Source organism: Mobula birostris, chromosome 19, assembly GCF_030028105.1.
Source record: "Mobula birostris isolate sMobBir1 chromosome 19, sMobBir1.hap1, whole genome shotgun sequence".
Classification (NCBI taxonomy): domain Eukaryota; kingdom Metazoa; phylum Chordata; class Chondrichthyes; order Myliobatiformes; family Myliobatidae; genus Mobula; species Mobula birostris.
The window spans coordinates 8,683,477-8,699,855 of NC_092388.1; the positions used below are offsets into that span (position 1 = coordinate 8,683,477).

At 43.1% G+C, this 16,379-nt stretch overlaps 1 protein-coding gene across 1 annotated transcript in view; it reads left to right on the forward strand.

The window, feature by feature from the left end:
* colq (collagen-like tail subunit (single strand of homotrimer) of asymmetric acetylcholinesterase) overlaps positions 1–16,379 on the forward strand; it is a 101,747-nt gene that overhangs the window by 74,997 nt on the left and 10,371 nt on the right. The window contains exons 12-15 of the mRNA XM_072282988.1: positions 7,201–7,297; positions 8,406–8,545; positions 11,719–11,838; positions 13,730–13,850. Coding sequence (XP_072139089.1) covers positions 7,201–7,297; positions 8,406–8,545; positions 11,719–11,838; positions 13,730–13,850 — 478 coding nt within the window. The remainder of the gene's footprint in view (positions 1–7,200; positions 7,298–8,405; positions 8,546–11,718; positions 11,839–13,729; positions 13,851–16,379) is intronic.

A 16,379-nucleotide genomic window follows, 5' to 3' on the forward strand; every position in this document is an offset into this window, starting at 1 on the left:
GACAATTTACAATGACCAGTTAGTCGACCACATGTTTGGACTGTGGGAGGAAACCAGAGCACCCAGGAAAGACCAATGCATTGCACAGAGTTCCTTACAGAATGGCTCCAGAACAGACATCCCACCCTCCAAAAACTCATTTCAGGGAGGTAGAACCATCAATTTGTGGGAGACTTCTGGGAGAGGTGGGATGTCTGCAATAGAGTAGCTCCTTAGCAGCTGGCCAGCTAGTTTAAATAACGTTAGCTATGCTAATAAACGAATGACACCTGTTAACCTCACCTCAACATGTCTTTTACAGTCTTAACCCACCATGGGCAATAGAAAAGTCACTGTTGCAAACAGTGCAGCGAGCAACACTGTCATTATTTTTGACCCCTATTAGGCAGGGGTACACTTTAGTGTAGTCTGGGGTGATGTATGTTTTTGTTTTGGAACACTCTGCAATGGCGTGCTCTTGCTCGCGCTCTCTCTCTCTCTCTCTCATGGTCGCTCGTGCGCTCTCCTTGCTTTCTTGCTCTCTCTCGCGCGTTTGCTTGCCTTCGCCCTCGCTTGCTTTCTTGCTCTCGTGGTCGCTCTTGCACTCTCTCTCTCTGTGTCTCGTGGTCGCTTGTGCGCTCTCAAGCGCTCTCGCTTGCTTTCTCTCTCGCTCTCTCGTGGTCGCTCTCGCGCTCTCTCTTGCTCGCTCTCAAAAAAATTGATTTCCGTGATATTGTATATAATTTGCGGGCATCAGGGAGCCACTACTAATATGCGGGAGACTCCCAGAAGTTCCGGAGAGGTGGGATGTCTGCTCCAGAAGTTAACTGCTACGTTACTGTGACGCCAATATCATTGGCATACGTCATGACATCTGCTGTCTTGCGACAGCAGTAGTACGCTACATAAAATATACCATAAGTTATCATCAGAAATATATATTAAAAAATTAAATATGTCGTGCAAAAAGAGAGCAAAAACAGTGAGGTAGTGTTCATTGGTTGATTGTCCATTCAGAAATCTGATGGCAGCAGGGAAGAAGCTATTGCTAAAATATTGAGAGTGTTGAGTACTGGAAGCCACAGCAGAAGAGAGCAGCAAGCAGGCATCTTAATTTAATTTAGTTTATTTATTTAGAGATACAGTGTAGAATTGGCTCTTCCATCCCAGTGGGCCATACCGCCCTTCAACCCATCGGTTTAAGCCTAGACTATTCAGAGGGCAATTTACAGTGACCAATTAACCTACTAATTGGTATGTCTTTGGACTTCATGAAATCCACGTTCATGGGGAATACGTAGAAACTCCTTACAGATGACGTCAGAAGTGAACTCCAACCTCTGATGCCTTGAGCTGTAATAGTGACATACCAATCACTTGGCTACTGTGATGGCGTCATTGGGCAGCCTAGAAAGGAACATGTAGCACAGTGCAGAGAACTCTCCAGTCTGATGATAAGCTAGTAATGGCGGGGGGGGGGGGGGGGAAGAGTCACTCTGGGGGTCAGCAGCTGGAGCAGAACAGGATCTGAATGCAATTCTGCAGGCCTTTCATTCCAACCGTCATCACATCCAGTGATTTGGTGGGCTAATGTCCTGGAGCCAGAGCCCTTATGATTACAAATTGACAATAAACTGGACTGGTCAAAGAACACTGAGGCTGTCTACAAGAAGGGTCAGAGCCGCCTCTATTTCCTAGGAGACTGAGGTCCTTTAACATCTGTCGGATGATGCTGAGGATGTTCTACGAGTCTGTGGTGGCCAGTGCTATCATGTTTGCTGTTGCGTGCTGGGGCAGCAGGCTGAGGGTAGCAGATATCAACAGAATCAACAAACTCATTTATAAGGCCAGTGATGTTGTGCGGATGGAACTGGACTCTCTGACGGTGGTGTCTGAAAAGAGGATGCTGTCCAAGTTGCATGCCATCTTGGACAACGTCTCCCATCCACTACATAATGTACTGGTTGGGCACAGGAGTACATTCAGCCAGAGACTCATTCCACCGAGATGCAGCACAGAGCGTCATAGGAAGTCATTCCTGCCTGTGGCCATCAAACTTTACAACTCCTCCCTTGGAGGGTCAGACACCCTGAGCCAATAGGCTGGTCCTGGACTTATTTCCTGGCAAAATTTACATATTACTATTTAATTATTTATGGTTTTATTACTATTTATTATTTATGGTGCAACTGTAACAAAAACTAATTTCCCCCGGGATCAATAAAGTATGACTATGACTATTGTTCAAGGGGATGGTCAGATTTAAAGGCAAACATTTAATTTCTGTTCTGATCCAATCTCTTAATTATATAAAGAGCAAGGAACAATGTAAGTAATACAAAAGGGCTTTCCAGCCTAAAGCCGTGGGTTGTCAACTGAGAGTGGACGCTAAATAACGGAACAGGTGGACAGGATAAAGCAGATGACACAGTGAGTGTTGTAATATCCAGGCAACGGCCCTCTCAGAACTGTTGGCTTGACAAGGGCCCAACAAGATCACTGAGAATCCAAGGGTCATTTGGAGGTTGTAGCTAATCAGGTGCAAACCACACTGATCCACAAAAACCTGCAGCATGATTGTCCACAATGCACAGCCAGTCACAGGAAAGACTGCTGCACTTCGCACAGTAGGAGGCACGCTGGCACTTTCTGTAATGAGTTCATGAGCCAAATACATTGTTTGACTCTCTGTGCCTAATTTTACAGTTAGATCAGGGAAATGCTCAAAATAAAGTTTAAAGTATGGTATACAAGTCCTGGGAATGCATATATTTGATACGTTTTTCCATGGTTGACCACTTAGGTGCCTTGAACTTTGGCTTGCATCCACATACAATAATTTCGTACTTCTTTCTTGAGTGACGTACAGATGTGTTATTTACGGAGAGAAGGCAGGAGCATGGAGTTGAGAAGGGAAAATAAATCAGCCATAATTGCAGACTCAATGGCCCAAAATGACCTAATTCTGCTCCTTTGTCTTATGGTCGTCTGGTCGTTTTTCTGCCGCTATGTATGCATGTGGATGGGAGCAAGGAACGGGATTTGCTTTGCTATTGTCGTTCTGTTGCCTGTTGTGTTCTGTGTTGTTCTGCTGAACATTGTAGGCATGCTTTGTTGGCACTGGAATGTGTGGTGACACAAGTAGGCCAGCCCCCAGCATGTCCTTAGGTAGTGTTGGTTGTTAACACAAATGACGCATTGCACTGTATGTTTCAACATATATGTGGTAAGCGAATCTTGAATCTTTCTTTGGATGCCTGGTGAGATGTAGGGAATTTATAGAAGTCCATTGACCTGATAAATACTGCACCCAGCCCCCATCACCACTACATCCACGCCAGCCACTCATCTCCGCAGACCCTCAGCCCCCTTCCATCTCCCCCATGCACTGTCACTTTACACTTACACTCCACACCTCGTACCTACACTAACAGTCACTGTCCTATTGTGTTTTCATGTCCTGCTGCTACCTAGAATTCACCTTTCCAAAAGTCACTTCATCACTTTATCATTTCTTGTCAGTTACCTTATGTTCAGATACTCCTGTAACTAATGTAATTTTATGTACATACAGTGCAATCATTTGTATATATTATATAATATTTGTATATAATTTGTATATATTGTACTGTGTTTTATAGGAATGCTTTAATACTTACAATGCCTATAAAAGTACTCACCCCCCCCCCAGAAGTTTTCATGTTTAATTGTTTTACAACTTTTGAATCACAGTGGGTTTTAATTTGGCTTTTTTGACACCGATCAATAGAAAAGACACTTTGGTGTCGACGTGAAAACAATTTCTACAAATTAGTCTAAATTTATTACAATTATTAAACACAAAAAAATTCATTGCATAATTACTCACCCCCTTCAGGTCAGTAGTTAGTAGACCTACATTTGGCAGCAATTACAGCCTCAAGTCTGTGTGGATAGTTCTCTATCAGCTTTGCATATCTGAACACTGTAATTTTTCCCCATTGCTCTGTACAAAACTGTTCAAGCTCTGTCAGATTGCAAGGGGATCATGAGTGAACAGCTCTTTTCAAGTCCAGCCACAAATTCTCAATTGGATTGAGATCTGGACTCCAACTTGGCTAGTCCAGGACATTAACTTTGTTGTTTTTAAGCCGTTCCTGTGTAGCTTTGGCTTTATACTTGGGGTTATTGAATGGCTGGAAGACAAATCTTCTCCAAAAATCACAGTCCTCTTGTAAACCACATCAGGTTTTCCTCCAGGATTTTCCTGTATTTTGCTGCATTCATTTCAGAATCAGAATCAGAATCAGGTTTATTATCACTGGCATGTGACGTGAAATTTGTTAACTTAGCAACAGAAGTTCAATGCAATACACAATCTAGCAGGGAGAGAGAAAAAAATAATAATAAATAAAATAAAACATAATAAATAAACAAATCAATTATGTATATTGAATAGATTATTAAAAATGTGCAAATACAGAAATACTGTTTGTTAAAAATGTGAGGTAGTGTCCAAAGCTTCAAAGTGCATTTAGAAATCGGATGGCAGAGGGGAAGAAGCTGTTCCTGAATCGCTGAGTGTGTGCCTTCAGGCTTCTGTATCTCCTGCCTGATGGTAACAGTGAGAAAAGGGCATGCCCTGGGTGCTGGAGGTCCTTAATAATGGACTCTGCCTTTCTAAGACACCGCTCCCTAAAGATGTCCTGGGTACTTTGTAGGCTAGTGCCCAAGATGGAGATGACTAAATTTACAACCTTCTGCAGCTTCTTTCGGTCCTGTGCAGTAGCCCCTCCATACCAGACAGTAATACAGCCTGTCAGAATGCTCTCTACCTTCACAATTTTTCCAGGGCCTGGTGTAGTGAAGCATCCCACAGCATGATGCAGCCACCACCATGCTTCACAGTAGGAATGATGTGTTTTTGATGATGTGTGGTGCTTGGCTTAACACCAAACATAGTGTTTAGTCTATTGGCCAAAAAGCTCAATTTTAGTTTCATCAGACCATTGAACCTTCTTCCAGCTGACTTCAGAGTCGCCCACATGTCTTCTGGTAAACTCTAGCTGAGATTTCTTGTGAGGTTTTTTCAACAATGGGTTTTTCTTTGCCACTCTCCCATAAAGCTGTGACTGGTGAAGCACCCAGGCAACAGTTGTTGTATGTGCAGTCTCTCCCATCTCGGCCACTGAAGCTTGTCACTCCTCCAGAGATGTCAGAGGTCTCTTAGTGACCTCCCTCACTGGTCCCCTTCTTGCACGGTCACTCAGTTTTTGAGGACAGCCTGCTGTAGGCAGATTTACAGCTGTGCCACATCGTTTCAATTTCTTGATGATTGTCTTAACTGTCCTCCAAGGGATATTCAGTGGCATGGAAATTTTCGTGTATCCATCTCCTGACTTGTGCTTAACAATAACCTTTGCTTAGTTGTTCTTTTATCTTCATGGTGTAGTTTTTGCCAGGATACTGACTCACCAGTAGTTGAACCTTCCAGATACAGGTGTATTTTACTACAATCAGTTGAAACAACTGGACTGCACACAAGTGATCTCCATTTAACCAATTATGTGACTTCTAAAACCAATTGGCTGCGCCAGTGATGATCTGGTGTGTCATATTGGGGGGGGGGGTGAATACTTCTGCAATCAATTATTTTGTGTTTTATATTTGTAATTTATTTAGATCACTTTGTAAAGATCTGTTTTCACTTTGACATGAAAGAGTTTTTTTCTGTTAATCAGTGTCAAAAAAGCCAATTTAAATCCACTATGATTCAATGTTGTAAAACAAACAAAAAAAGCTTGAAACCTTCCAAGGGAGTTGAATACTCTTCATGGGTACTGTATACTCATTGTGTTTTGTTTATCTTGCTTGGGATCCAGGGTAACAATAATTTTGTTTTCCCTTACACCCTCAACATACACAAACAATCCTGAATCTTGAATGTGGAGCTTGTTTTTATATATCTGGAAAAGACCAAGATCTCTTTGTAGAAATCACTTGCAGAACTCAAGGCCTTTCATGTCTTCCAACTTGTTGTTTCTGTTCCATAGACATGAGTGCCAAATGTTCCAGCAAGCTGTAATGATCTATATCATCACTGCAAACTCATAATTAAATTACAGTACTTATGATTTCCCCAAAGAGGATTGTAACCACCTATTCCTTTACTTGCGCATTTGGATCACAAACAATACAGGGCTAGAAGTATTTAATACCACCAACCTAGTCTGATGGGTACATTTGAGTTATAGCTTAGTTTATAGCGCACAATCATTTACTGTGCCTTCACACCGAGAGTAAGTCTTCCAAAACCATATGGATTCATAGAGCAATAATGCATGAATACAGACTCTTTAGCCCAACAGGTCCATGTCGAGATCTCTGACACGTGCCAGGTGAATGTGCCACTTGAAGAAAATAGAAAATAAAGACACAACTAGAGGTCATGGGTTAAAGGTAAAAGGTGAAATTTTTAACAGGAACATGAGGGGCTATATCTTCACTCAGAGGGCAGTGAGAGTGTGGAATGAGCTGCCAACCCAAGTGGTGGATGCAATTTCCATTTCAACATTTAAGTGGTTTGGATAGGTACATGGATGGGAGGGGTACGGAGGTCTGTGGTCTGAGTGCAGGTCGAATAGGACTAGACAGTTTAAATGGTTCTGCACAGACAAGATGGGCCAAAGGGCCTGTTTCTGTGCTGTAGTTTTCTATGACTCTATGATAGAGAGAGAAATCTGATGTTTGATATTTACACAAGAGATCCTGCAGATGCTGGAAAACCTGAGCAACTCGTAAAATATTCATGAAGGGTCTCAGCCCAAAATCATGGACTGTTTATTCCTCTCCATAGGTGAAACCTGATCTGTTGAGTTCCTCCAGCATTTTATTTATTTATCTATTCAGCACAGTAACAGGCCCTTTATGGTAACACACCGCCCATTTACATCCACGTAACCAATTAACCTACCAACCGGTACATCTTTGGAATGTGGGAGGAAATCCACGTGGTCACGGGGAGGGTGTACAAACTTCTTACAGACAGCAAAGGGAATTGAATCCAGGTCATTGCTGCTGTAATAGAGCTACACTAACTGCTAAATTGTCATGGTGTGTGCTGTTTTAATGTTTGATATTATTTCAAGAGGATTTATCATGTGCATTTCAATTCTACGTAAAGATTTTCAAAATGGTCTGTCACGTCTGCATTAAGGTGACCTATTTTGTTTTAATACATAGGGATTAAAAGGGGACATTGGTCCAGCTGGAATTATAGGACCCTCAGGTCCACCTGGACCAGCTGGTCTTCCTGGACCTCCCGGGAGATCTGGATCAGGTGAGAAATTGATACCCTTTGAATGGAGAAGTACTCTTGTTTAAAGCAATGAGAAAATATTGTATCTTATTTTTCCTGTCAAAATAATAGCAAAACGCATAATAATGGAATGGCCATAGCAAAAGGCAAAGACAAACGGTCAATTAAACTCAAATGACTACAAACTCCTGAAAGAAAAACCAAATAAAAGCCCACAGATACAGAAAATCCACACTTCTAAAAATTGCTGCACAATTAGCACTACCTAGTCTGTTAACTTTTGTCCACCTGTCCTCTGAACAACATAGAATGTATTGAATTTGCACAATGATCCAAGTTAAATTCACTGCCAAAATACACTCAATGGCCTCTTTATTAAATACACATGTACACCTGCTCATTAATGCAAATATCCAATCAGCCAATCATGTGGCAGCGACTCAAAGCATAAAAGTATGGTCAAAAGGTTCAGTTGTCTTCAGACCAGACATCAGAATGGGGAAGAAATGTGATCTAAGTGACTTTGACCGTGGAATGATTGTTGGTATCAGATGGGGTGGTTTGAGTATCTCAGAAACTGTTGATCTCCTGGGATTTCACACTCAGCAGTCTCTGGAGTTTACAGAAAATGGTGCATAAATCAAAATGCAGCCTGTGAGTGGCAGCTCCATGGGTGAAAACACTGTGTTAATGTGAGAGATCACATGAGAATGGTCAGACTGGTTCAAGCTGACAGGAAGATGACAGTAACTCAAATAACCACATGTTACAACAGTGGTATGCAGAAGAGCATCTCTGAATGCACAACACATCAAACCTGAAGTGGATGGGCTACAGCAGCAGATGACCATGAACATACACTCAGTGGCCACTTTGTGACTACTGCGTTTATATTTTATTTGTTTGAGTAGAGATTAATACTAAACAGCTTCTCAAACAGTGAAAAATATATATGCCCAATATGGAAGCTCAGTTCTTTAGATTTTAACTGGAGATTTTAAAAATAATTAAGTTTTGCAATACTTCATAGTTTTCCTTTCTATCTGTCTCTCTGTCAATTCAGTCTTCTTATCTTCCCTCCCTTCAGTTTTCCTTCCATTAGTAAATTTAATTTTTTTTTCATTTGAAGACCGCATAATGGTTGGACCAAAGGGTGAAAGGGGACTTCCAGGGCCAGAAGGTAGATGTTCCTGCAATCTCCCTCAAACTGTAGGCACCACAAGATATAGTGAATTCTCGTCTTTGATTAGTCCTCCACAAGTCCCAGCAGTAAGTATACTTTCAAAGCAGAAATTCTAATTTTATTTTGCAACTATTTGACAGTGCAGCTTGTTCCAAACCTTCAACTAAAATTTTCTCTGACACATATTTAATTTTTATGTCTTTAATGTTCTTACATGCGCCTTATTAGGGTATGCCTGTCTGATAAATGCATTACAGAAGATAAAGATGGGAGAATAATTGAATTTATTCATAACATGCCCAGGAAGGCTTTAAAAAAGCATCAAGCTGAACTGAATTTACTATCAAAAATCACCCTGATGTATAAATGTTGTAGTACATAATCAATACATTAATTCAAAGTCAAAGTAAAATTTATTATCAAACTACATATATGTTACCATTTTCTCCCTTAAGACTAATTTTCTTGTGGAAAATAAACACAATCGAACTTATGAAAAGTGACACATAAAGACCGACAACCAATGTGCAAAAGAAGAATTGTGCAAGTAAATAAAGATTGATCATACTGAGAACATGAGTTGTAAAGAGTCTTTGAAAGTGAGTCTGTAAGTTGTGCAATCTATTCAGAGTTATGATAATTCAAGTTGTCCACGTCAGTTCAGGAGCCTAATGGTTGAAGGGTAATAACTGTTCCTGAACTTGGTGGTGTGTGATCTGATGTTTCTGTATTCCCTGCCTGGTGGTGGTATCAAGAAGAGAGTATAGCCTACTGTAGATGGTGGGGGTCTTTGATGACAGGGTGCTGCCTTCTTGTAGTATTTTATTCATATGTACCATGTCACTTGACGTGGTTGATCATGGTCTTTCGATGACCACAATTGTTCTTGGCAAATTATTCTACCGAAGTAGTTTGCCACTGCCTTCTTCCAGGCAGTGTCTTTACAAGATGGATGACCCAAGTCATTACCAGTACTCTTCAAAGATTGTCTGCCTGGTGTCAGTGGTCGCATAACCAGGACTTGTGATATGATCATCCACCACCTGCTCCCATGGCTTCATGAAGCTTTGATTGTGTGGGCTAAGCAGGTGCTACACCTTGCCCAAGGGTGACTTATAGGAATAAGTCATGTAAATGTGCTCAATTGTACCTGTGGTGGACTGGACTCTATCCGCCTTTCTGTAGAGCTTTTCTGTTCTTGGGCATTGGTCTTTCCATACCAGGCCATGATGCAAGTAATTAGGAAACTCTCCACTATGCAGCTATAGAAGCTGGTCAAAGTTTTAGATGACATACTGAATATACACTAACTTCTCAGAAAGTCGTGGTGCCTTGTTTGTGATGGCATTTATGTGCTAGTCCCAGGCCAGATCCTCTGATACGATAACACCATGAAATTCAAAGCTCCTGACCCTCGCCACCTCTGATCCTCTAATGAACAATGGCGCATGGACCGCTGGCGCCTTCCTCCTGTAATCAATAATCTGCTCTTTGGTTTTGCTGACGTTGAGTGAAAGGTTGTTGTTGTGGCAGCATTCAACCAGATTTTCACTCTTTCTCCTGTATGCTGACATATCAGATTACAGCCTAAGCACAAGAGATTCTGCAGATGCTGGAAATCCAGAGCAACACACAAAGTGCTGGAGGAACTCAGCAGGTCAGGCAGCATCTATGGAAGGGAATAAACAGTCAATGTTTCAGGCCAAGATCCTTCATCTGGACTGGAAAGGAAAGTGGTGGAAGGAGACAGAGTACACGCTGGCAGGTGATAGGTGAAGCCAGGTGAGGGGGAAGGTTGGGGGGGGGGGAATGAAAGGGGGATTTATTTACTTAACTTACTGAGGTACCGGCCCTGTGAGCCACACTGCCCAGCAACCCCCTGACTTAATCCTAGCCTAATCACAGGACAAGTTACAATGACCAACTAACCCTTAAACTGTTATGTCTTTGGACTGTGGGAAGAAACCAGAGCACCCAGAGTAAACCCACGCGGTCACAGGGAGAATGTACAGCCTCCTTACAGGCAGTGGCAGGAAGTGAACCAGGTTACCTGTACTGTAAAGTGCTCTGCTAACCACTCCCGCCACCATGCTGCCTTGAAGTGAGAAGCTTGGAGGATATCGATGGAATTCCTGGGCATTTATATTTCATATCAGAGGATCTGTCCTGGGAAGTGCCATTTAAACAAAGCGCAGAACGCCTCTATGTTATTAGAAGTTTGAGCAGATTCCGCACATCATTTAAAACTTTGACAAACTTCCATAGATGCACAGTGGAGAATTTCTTGGCTGATTGAGTCATGGTCTGGTATGAAAACACCAATGCCCAAGAACAGGAAAAAACAATAAAAAGTGGGGACGCAACCCAATCCATCACAGGCAAAGCCCTCACCACATCTACAAAGACCACTGTCACAGGAAAGCAGCATCCACCATCAAGGGTCATCACCGTTCAGGCCGTGCTCTCTTCTATTTGCTGCCATCGGGAAGGAGGTGCAGGAGCCTTAGGTCCCATAACACCAGCTTCAGGAACAGTTATTACTTTTCAACCAGTCAGGCTCCTGAACCAGTGTGGATAACTTCACTCACTTCAACATTAAACTGATCACTGAATGCAACCTATGGACTCCCTTTCAAGGACACTACAACTCATGCTCACAGTATGTATATTTATATATTTATTTATTATTATATTTGAATTTGCAAAGTTTGTCTTCTTTTGCACATTGTCAGTCTTTGTGTGTAATTTTTCATTCATACTGTTATATTTCTTAGTTCTACTATCAATACTGGCAGAAAAAGTGAATCCCAGGGTAGCATATGGTGACATATACGTACCTGGGTAATAAATTTCTTTGATCTTTGAACTTTAAGGGTCGAAGTACAAGGAATCTGATAGGAGTGTAGAGTAGATCATGGGAGAAAGGGAAGGAGGAGGGACACTGGGGCAGGTGAAGGGCAGGTGAGGAGAAGATAAGGTGTAAGAGGGGAGCCAGAAGGGAAATGCAAAAATCAAGAAGGAGGGAAGGGGAAAGAAATTATTGGAAGTTGGAGAAATCAATGTCAGGTTGGAGGTTATCAAGACAGAACTGAGGTGTTGCTCTTCAAATCTGAGAGTGTCCTCATCTACAAAAATTGATTTTTTTAAAGTTCTCTTGCTATTTCTTTCAATCAGACTGCATCCATCCAGAAGTACTTAAATATTGTAACAAGGAAATTATGAAAGTGAAGTGAGCAGGATTTCGTTTTTTTTCTTTTAGATATTTGTTGTTGATAGTGAAGAAGAGTTGAAGAAGCTGAACACTGAAAACGTGCTGGCCGTCCGAAAAGATCAAAGAGCGTTGTACTTCAAGGACACACAGGGATGGCTGCCAATTCAGGTAGTGGGATTTTAACTCAGTTGTTCTTTGGCCTGACAACCAAAAGGACAATGAGATCAACAGTGTAATTAGAAAGCATTTCTCCTCCCCATTTTTACTTGAAGATTCAAGCGTGTTTATTGTCACTCTTCAGTATAAGTGTAGAAGATAACAAAATAATTGTTTCTCCGGATCCGATGCAGCATAAAAAAACACAGTAAGTAAAAGGAACACAGTAAAAAACACAATAAATATAAATATTTATAATAAATATAAATAAGTTTTGGATGAAAATTAACAATAAAAAAAACACAAAAATATAAATACTTCTGCTTGTTGCAATAATGCTTTTCATGCATGTTGCACTAATGCTGTGTCAGTACAATATAATGGTGAACTGCAACAGTTAACGTAAAGTCTCCACCAAATATCCACCACAAAAATCAAAAATCAGGCTTTCTGGTCATCTGCCCGATGAAAGCGAGGGTGGGGGGGGGGGGGGTTGGGAATATCAGGACTGGGAGGGGTCTTTGATTTCACTGGCTGTTTTTCCAAGAGAGCGGGAAGTGAAGACCAAGTCCATGGAGGGGAAGCTGGCTTTGGTGTTGACTAAGCTGTGTCAACAATTCTCTGCAGTTTCTTGCCGTCTCGAGCAGTTCGTTTATCATGTCAAGGCCTGATACTTCTGGATAGGAAGTTGTCTATAAATTGACGAGAGTCAATGGAGACATGACAAATTTGTTTGACCTTCTGAAGAAGTGGAGGTGCTGGTGTACTTTCATGGCTGTGGTGTTCCACAACCCCATCCCAGGGCAAAGGATTACTTAAATCTACCACTCCCATTGTCTCGACCTTTTCAGTTAGCTCTTCAGTGACCCATTCCTCAACCAGGTATCTCCCTACCTCACTTTCAACTTTAGGCTGATTAAAGTACTTCTTAACTTGGTCCTTTGTTAAACATAGAACATAGAACAATACATCATATACAAGCCGTTCAGCCATAATGTTGTGTCGACCCTTTTAGTCTACTCTAAGATCAATTTAACCATTTCCTCCTGCATAATGTTCCATTTTCTATCATCCATGTGCTCATCTAAGAGTTTCTCAAATGCCCATGAAATATATGCCTCTACCACTACCCTGGCAGGGCTTGCTACACATCTGCCATTCTCCATGTAAAGAACTTATTTCTGACATCATCCTTATACCTTCAATGTTCAAAGTGAATTTATAATCAAAGCACATATATGTCACCATATGCAACTCTGAGATTCATTTTTTTGCGGGTGTAGTATAGTAACCATAATAGAATCAATGAAAGATGACTCCAGCTTGGCATTCAACTAGTGTGCAAAAGATACAAACTGTGCAAATATGAAAACAAAGAAATAATAATAATAAATAAATAAGCAATGAATATGAAGAATCTTTGAAAGTGAGTCCATAGGCTGTGGGAACCAATAGATTCACTTTTCTCCAATCACCTTAAAATATGCCCCCTCATATTAACCATTTCCGCCCTGAGAAAAAGTCTCTGGCTATCTGCACTGTCTATGCCTGTCATGTTGCACATCTTGATCATGTTACCTCTCATTTTCCTTCTCTTCAAACAGAAAGCCCTGATCTTGTTCAACCTCTCCTCATAAGACGTGCTCTCTAATACAGGCAGCATCCTGGTAAATCTCCTCTGCACCTTCTCTAAAACTTTCACATCCTTTTGGTAATACGGCAACCAGAACTTGTTTGTTCTTGTGCCTTCGTCATTGCTTAGGTTTACTATTTGCTGGGACTTTGTCAAATAAGTTTCTGTCAGTTGTAATGCTGATCCCACTCCGTGATCCTGGAGCCAACCAAACCACCAGAAAATTACTGTACATTGCAATCCTAATCTGTGCTTTCTACTTCCATGTAGATCTCTCCTGTCCAGCAAATGCCTCAAAATCCCACAGGATTTTGTGGAGATGCAATAGTTCAAGTAGAAAACGGTGAAGAATGTGATGACGGTAACAAGATTGTGACTGATAGCTGTATAAGTAAGTGATTTTATTTATTTTATTTAATGTAAAAACTCCTTACGGATTGCAGCAGAATTTAACCCAGATTGCTAGTGCTGTAAAGCGTTACGCTAACCATTACATTACCATTTACTTTCTAAAATAATCAGTATTTTAATTCTCACTGATCTATTTCCATAACTTAAGCACTATTGGTAATTGGTTATTTTGGAAATTGAAGCACCTTCAATAACTCCAAAAGACTGAGGTTTGGTAAAATACTGAAAGGCTTTTATTCGCTGTACAATTCGACCTCCACAGTGAGTGTCTGCCCCCGGACTGAGGGGGAGGGGCAAGGCGAACACCTTTATACAGGACTCTGTGGGAGGAGCCACAGGGGCAGTCAGCAGAGGGGTGTGTCTAGACAGGTAACCGAGTTACAACATATATACATGGCTTACCACATTCACCCCTTTTTTTTTAAAAGAGTCCCGCGGGGTGAAGTGACTGACAATATTTAAACAAGTATATTTACAGGTCAAGTCTATCAGGCGGTCGAGTCCGTCGCTGTGACCTACGTAGCACCGGTGGTGATTGCACCGGCGATGGTGGTTGGGCTGGCTCTGGCCTGACTTGAGGTGCCAGCACATTAGGCATTGGTAATCCCTCGTGCGTGTGCATTGCGCCCGGTATGGGAGTGTCGTGTGGTGTCTGTGTAGGGCTTGGAGTGCGTGGTGTCTCGTGGGTACATACATTGGTGGGTACGGGGTCAATAGTCACCACGGAGTGCTCAGGGTAGGGGCCCGGAGCTCCTGCGGGTGCCAGGTCCCGGATGGAGACCGTGTCCTCCCGCCCATCAGGTAAAACCACATAGGCATACTGGGGGTTCGCATGAAGTAAGTGAACCCTCTCGACCATCGGGGAGTATCTATTGCTCCTCGCATGTTTCCGGAGCAGCACTGGCCCCGGAGACGTCAGCCAAGTTGGTAGGGTGGTTCCAGTGGTCGACTTTCTGGGAAAAGAAAAGAACCGCTCATGGGGGGTGGCATTGGTGGCCGTGCATAACAGAGAGCGGATGAACTGGAGTGCCTCGGGAAGGCTCTCCTGCCAGCGGGAGACCGGCAGTCCCTTTGACCTGAGGGCTAAGAGTGTGGCCTTCCACACCATGGCATTCTCCTTCTCCACCTGTCCATTCCCCCGGGGATTATAGCTCGTGGTCCTACTAGTTGCAATTCCCCCAGCCAGTAGGTATTGGCGCAGCTCGTCACTCATAAACGAGGACCCTCTCTCACTGTGGATATAGCATGGGTATCCGAACAGAGTGAAGAGCTTGAGCAGGGCTTTTATAACTGACATGGTAGTGGTGTCGGGGCAGGGGATGGCGAAGGGGAACCGCGAGTACTCGTCGATTACATTAAGAAAGTACATGTTGCGGTCGGTGGAAGAACAGGGGCCCTTAAAGTCAACACCCAGTCGCTCAAAGGGGCGGGTGGCCTTGATGAGTTGTGCCTTTTCGGGTCGGTAGAAGTGCGGTTTGCACTCTGCGCAGACTTGGCAGTCCCTGGTCATCGTCCTGATCTCCCCAAGGGAGTAAGGCAGGTTCCGGGCTTTCACGAAGTGGAAAAGCCGGGTGACCCCCGGGTGGCAAAGACCTACATGTAGGGCATATAGCTGATCGATCTGCGCGCTGGCTCACGTTCCCCGGGATAGGGAATCGGAGGGCTCGTTGAGCTTCCCAGGCCTGTACATGATGTCATAGTTGTAGGTGGAGAGTTCGATTCTCCACCTCAGAATTTTATCATTTTTGATTTTGCCCCGCTGTTGGTTACTAAACATGAATGCGACTGAGCACTGGTCAGTTAGCAGGATGAACCTTTTGCCAGCGAGATAGTGCCTCCAGTGCCTAATAGCTTCCACTATGGCCTGGGCCTGTTTCTCCACCGCAGAGTGCTAAATTTCAGGGCCTTGAAGAGTACGGGAGAAGAACACCACCGGTCTTCCCGCCTGGTTGAGGGTAGCAGCCAGTGCAAAGTTGGAGGCGTCACTCTCTACTTGGAAGGGAATGGCCTCATCCACCATATGCATTGCTGCTTTGGCAATGTCCCCTTTTATGCGGCTGAAGGCCGCGCGGGGCTCGGCTGAGAGGGGAAGTGTGGTGGACTTGACCGGGGGCGGGCCTTGTCTGCGTAGTTAGAGACCCATTGGGTGTAATATGAAAAGAAGCCCAGGCACCTTTTGAGGGCTCTGAGGGTATTGGGAAGAGGGAGTTCCAACAGGGGGCACATACGGTCGGGGTCAGGGCCAATGACTCCATTCTCCACGACACACCCAAGGATAACAAGACGGGTGGTCCTGAATACACACTTGTCCTTGTTATAGATGAGATTGAAAGCTTTGCCCGCTTGGAGAAATTTTTGGAGGTTGTTGTCGTGATCCTGCCGGTCGTGACCGCAGATGGTGATGTTACCCAGATATGGGAACGTGGCCTTCAGTTGGCAATGGTCCACCATCCGGTCCATTGCCCTCTGGAAGACAGATACACCATTCGTGACACCGAAGGGGATGCGC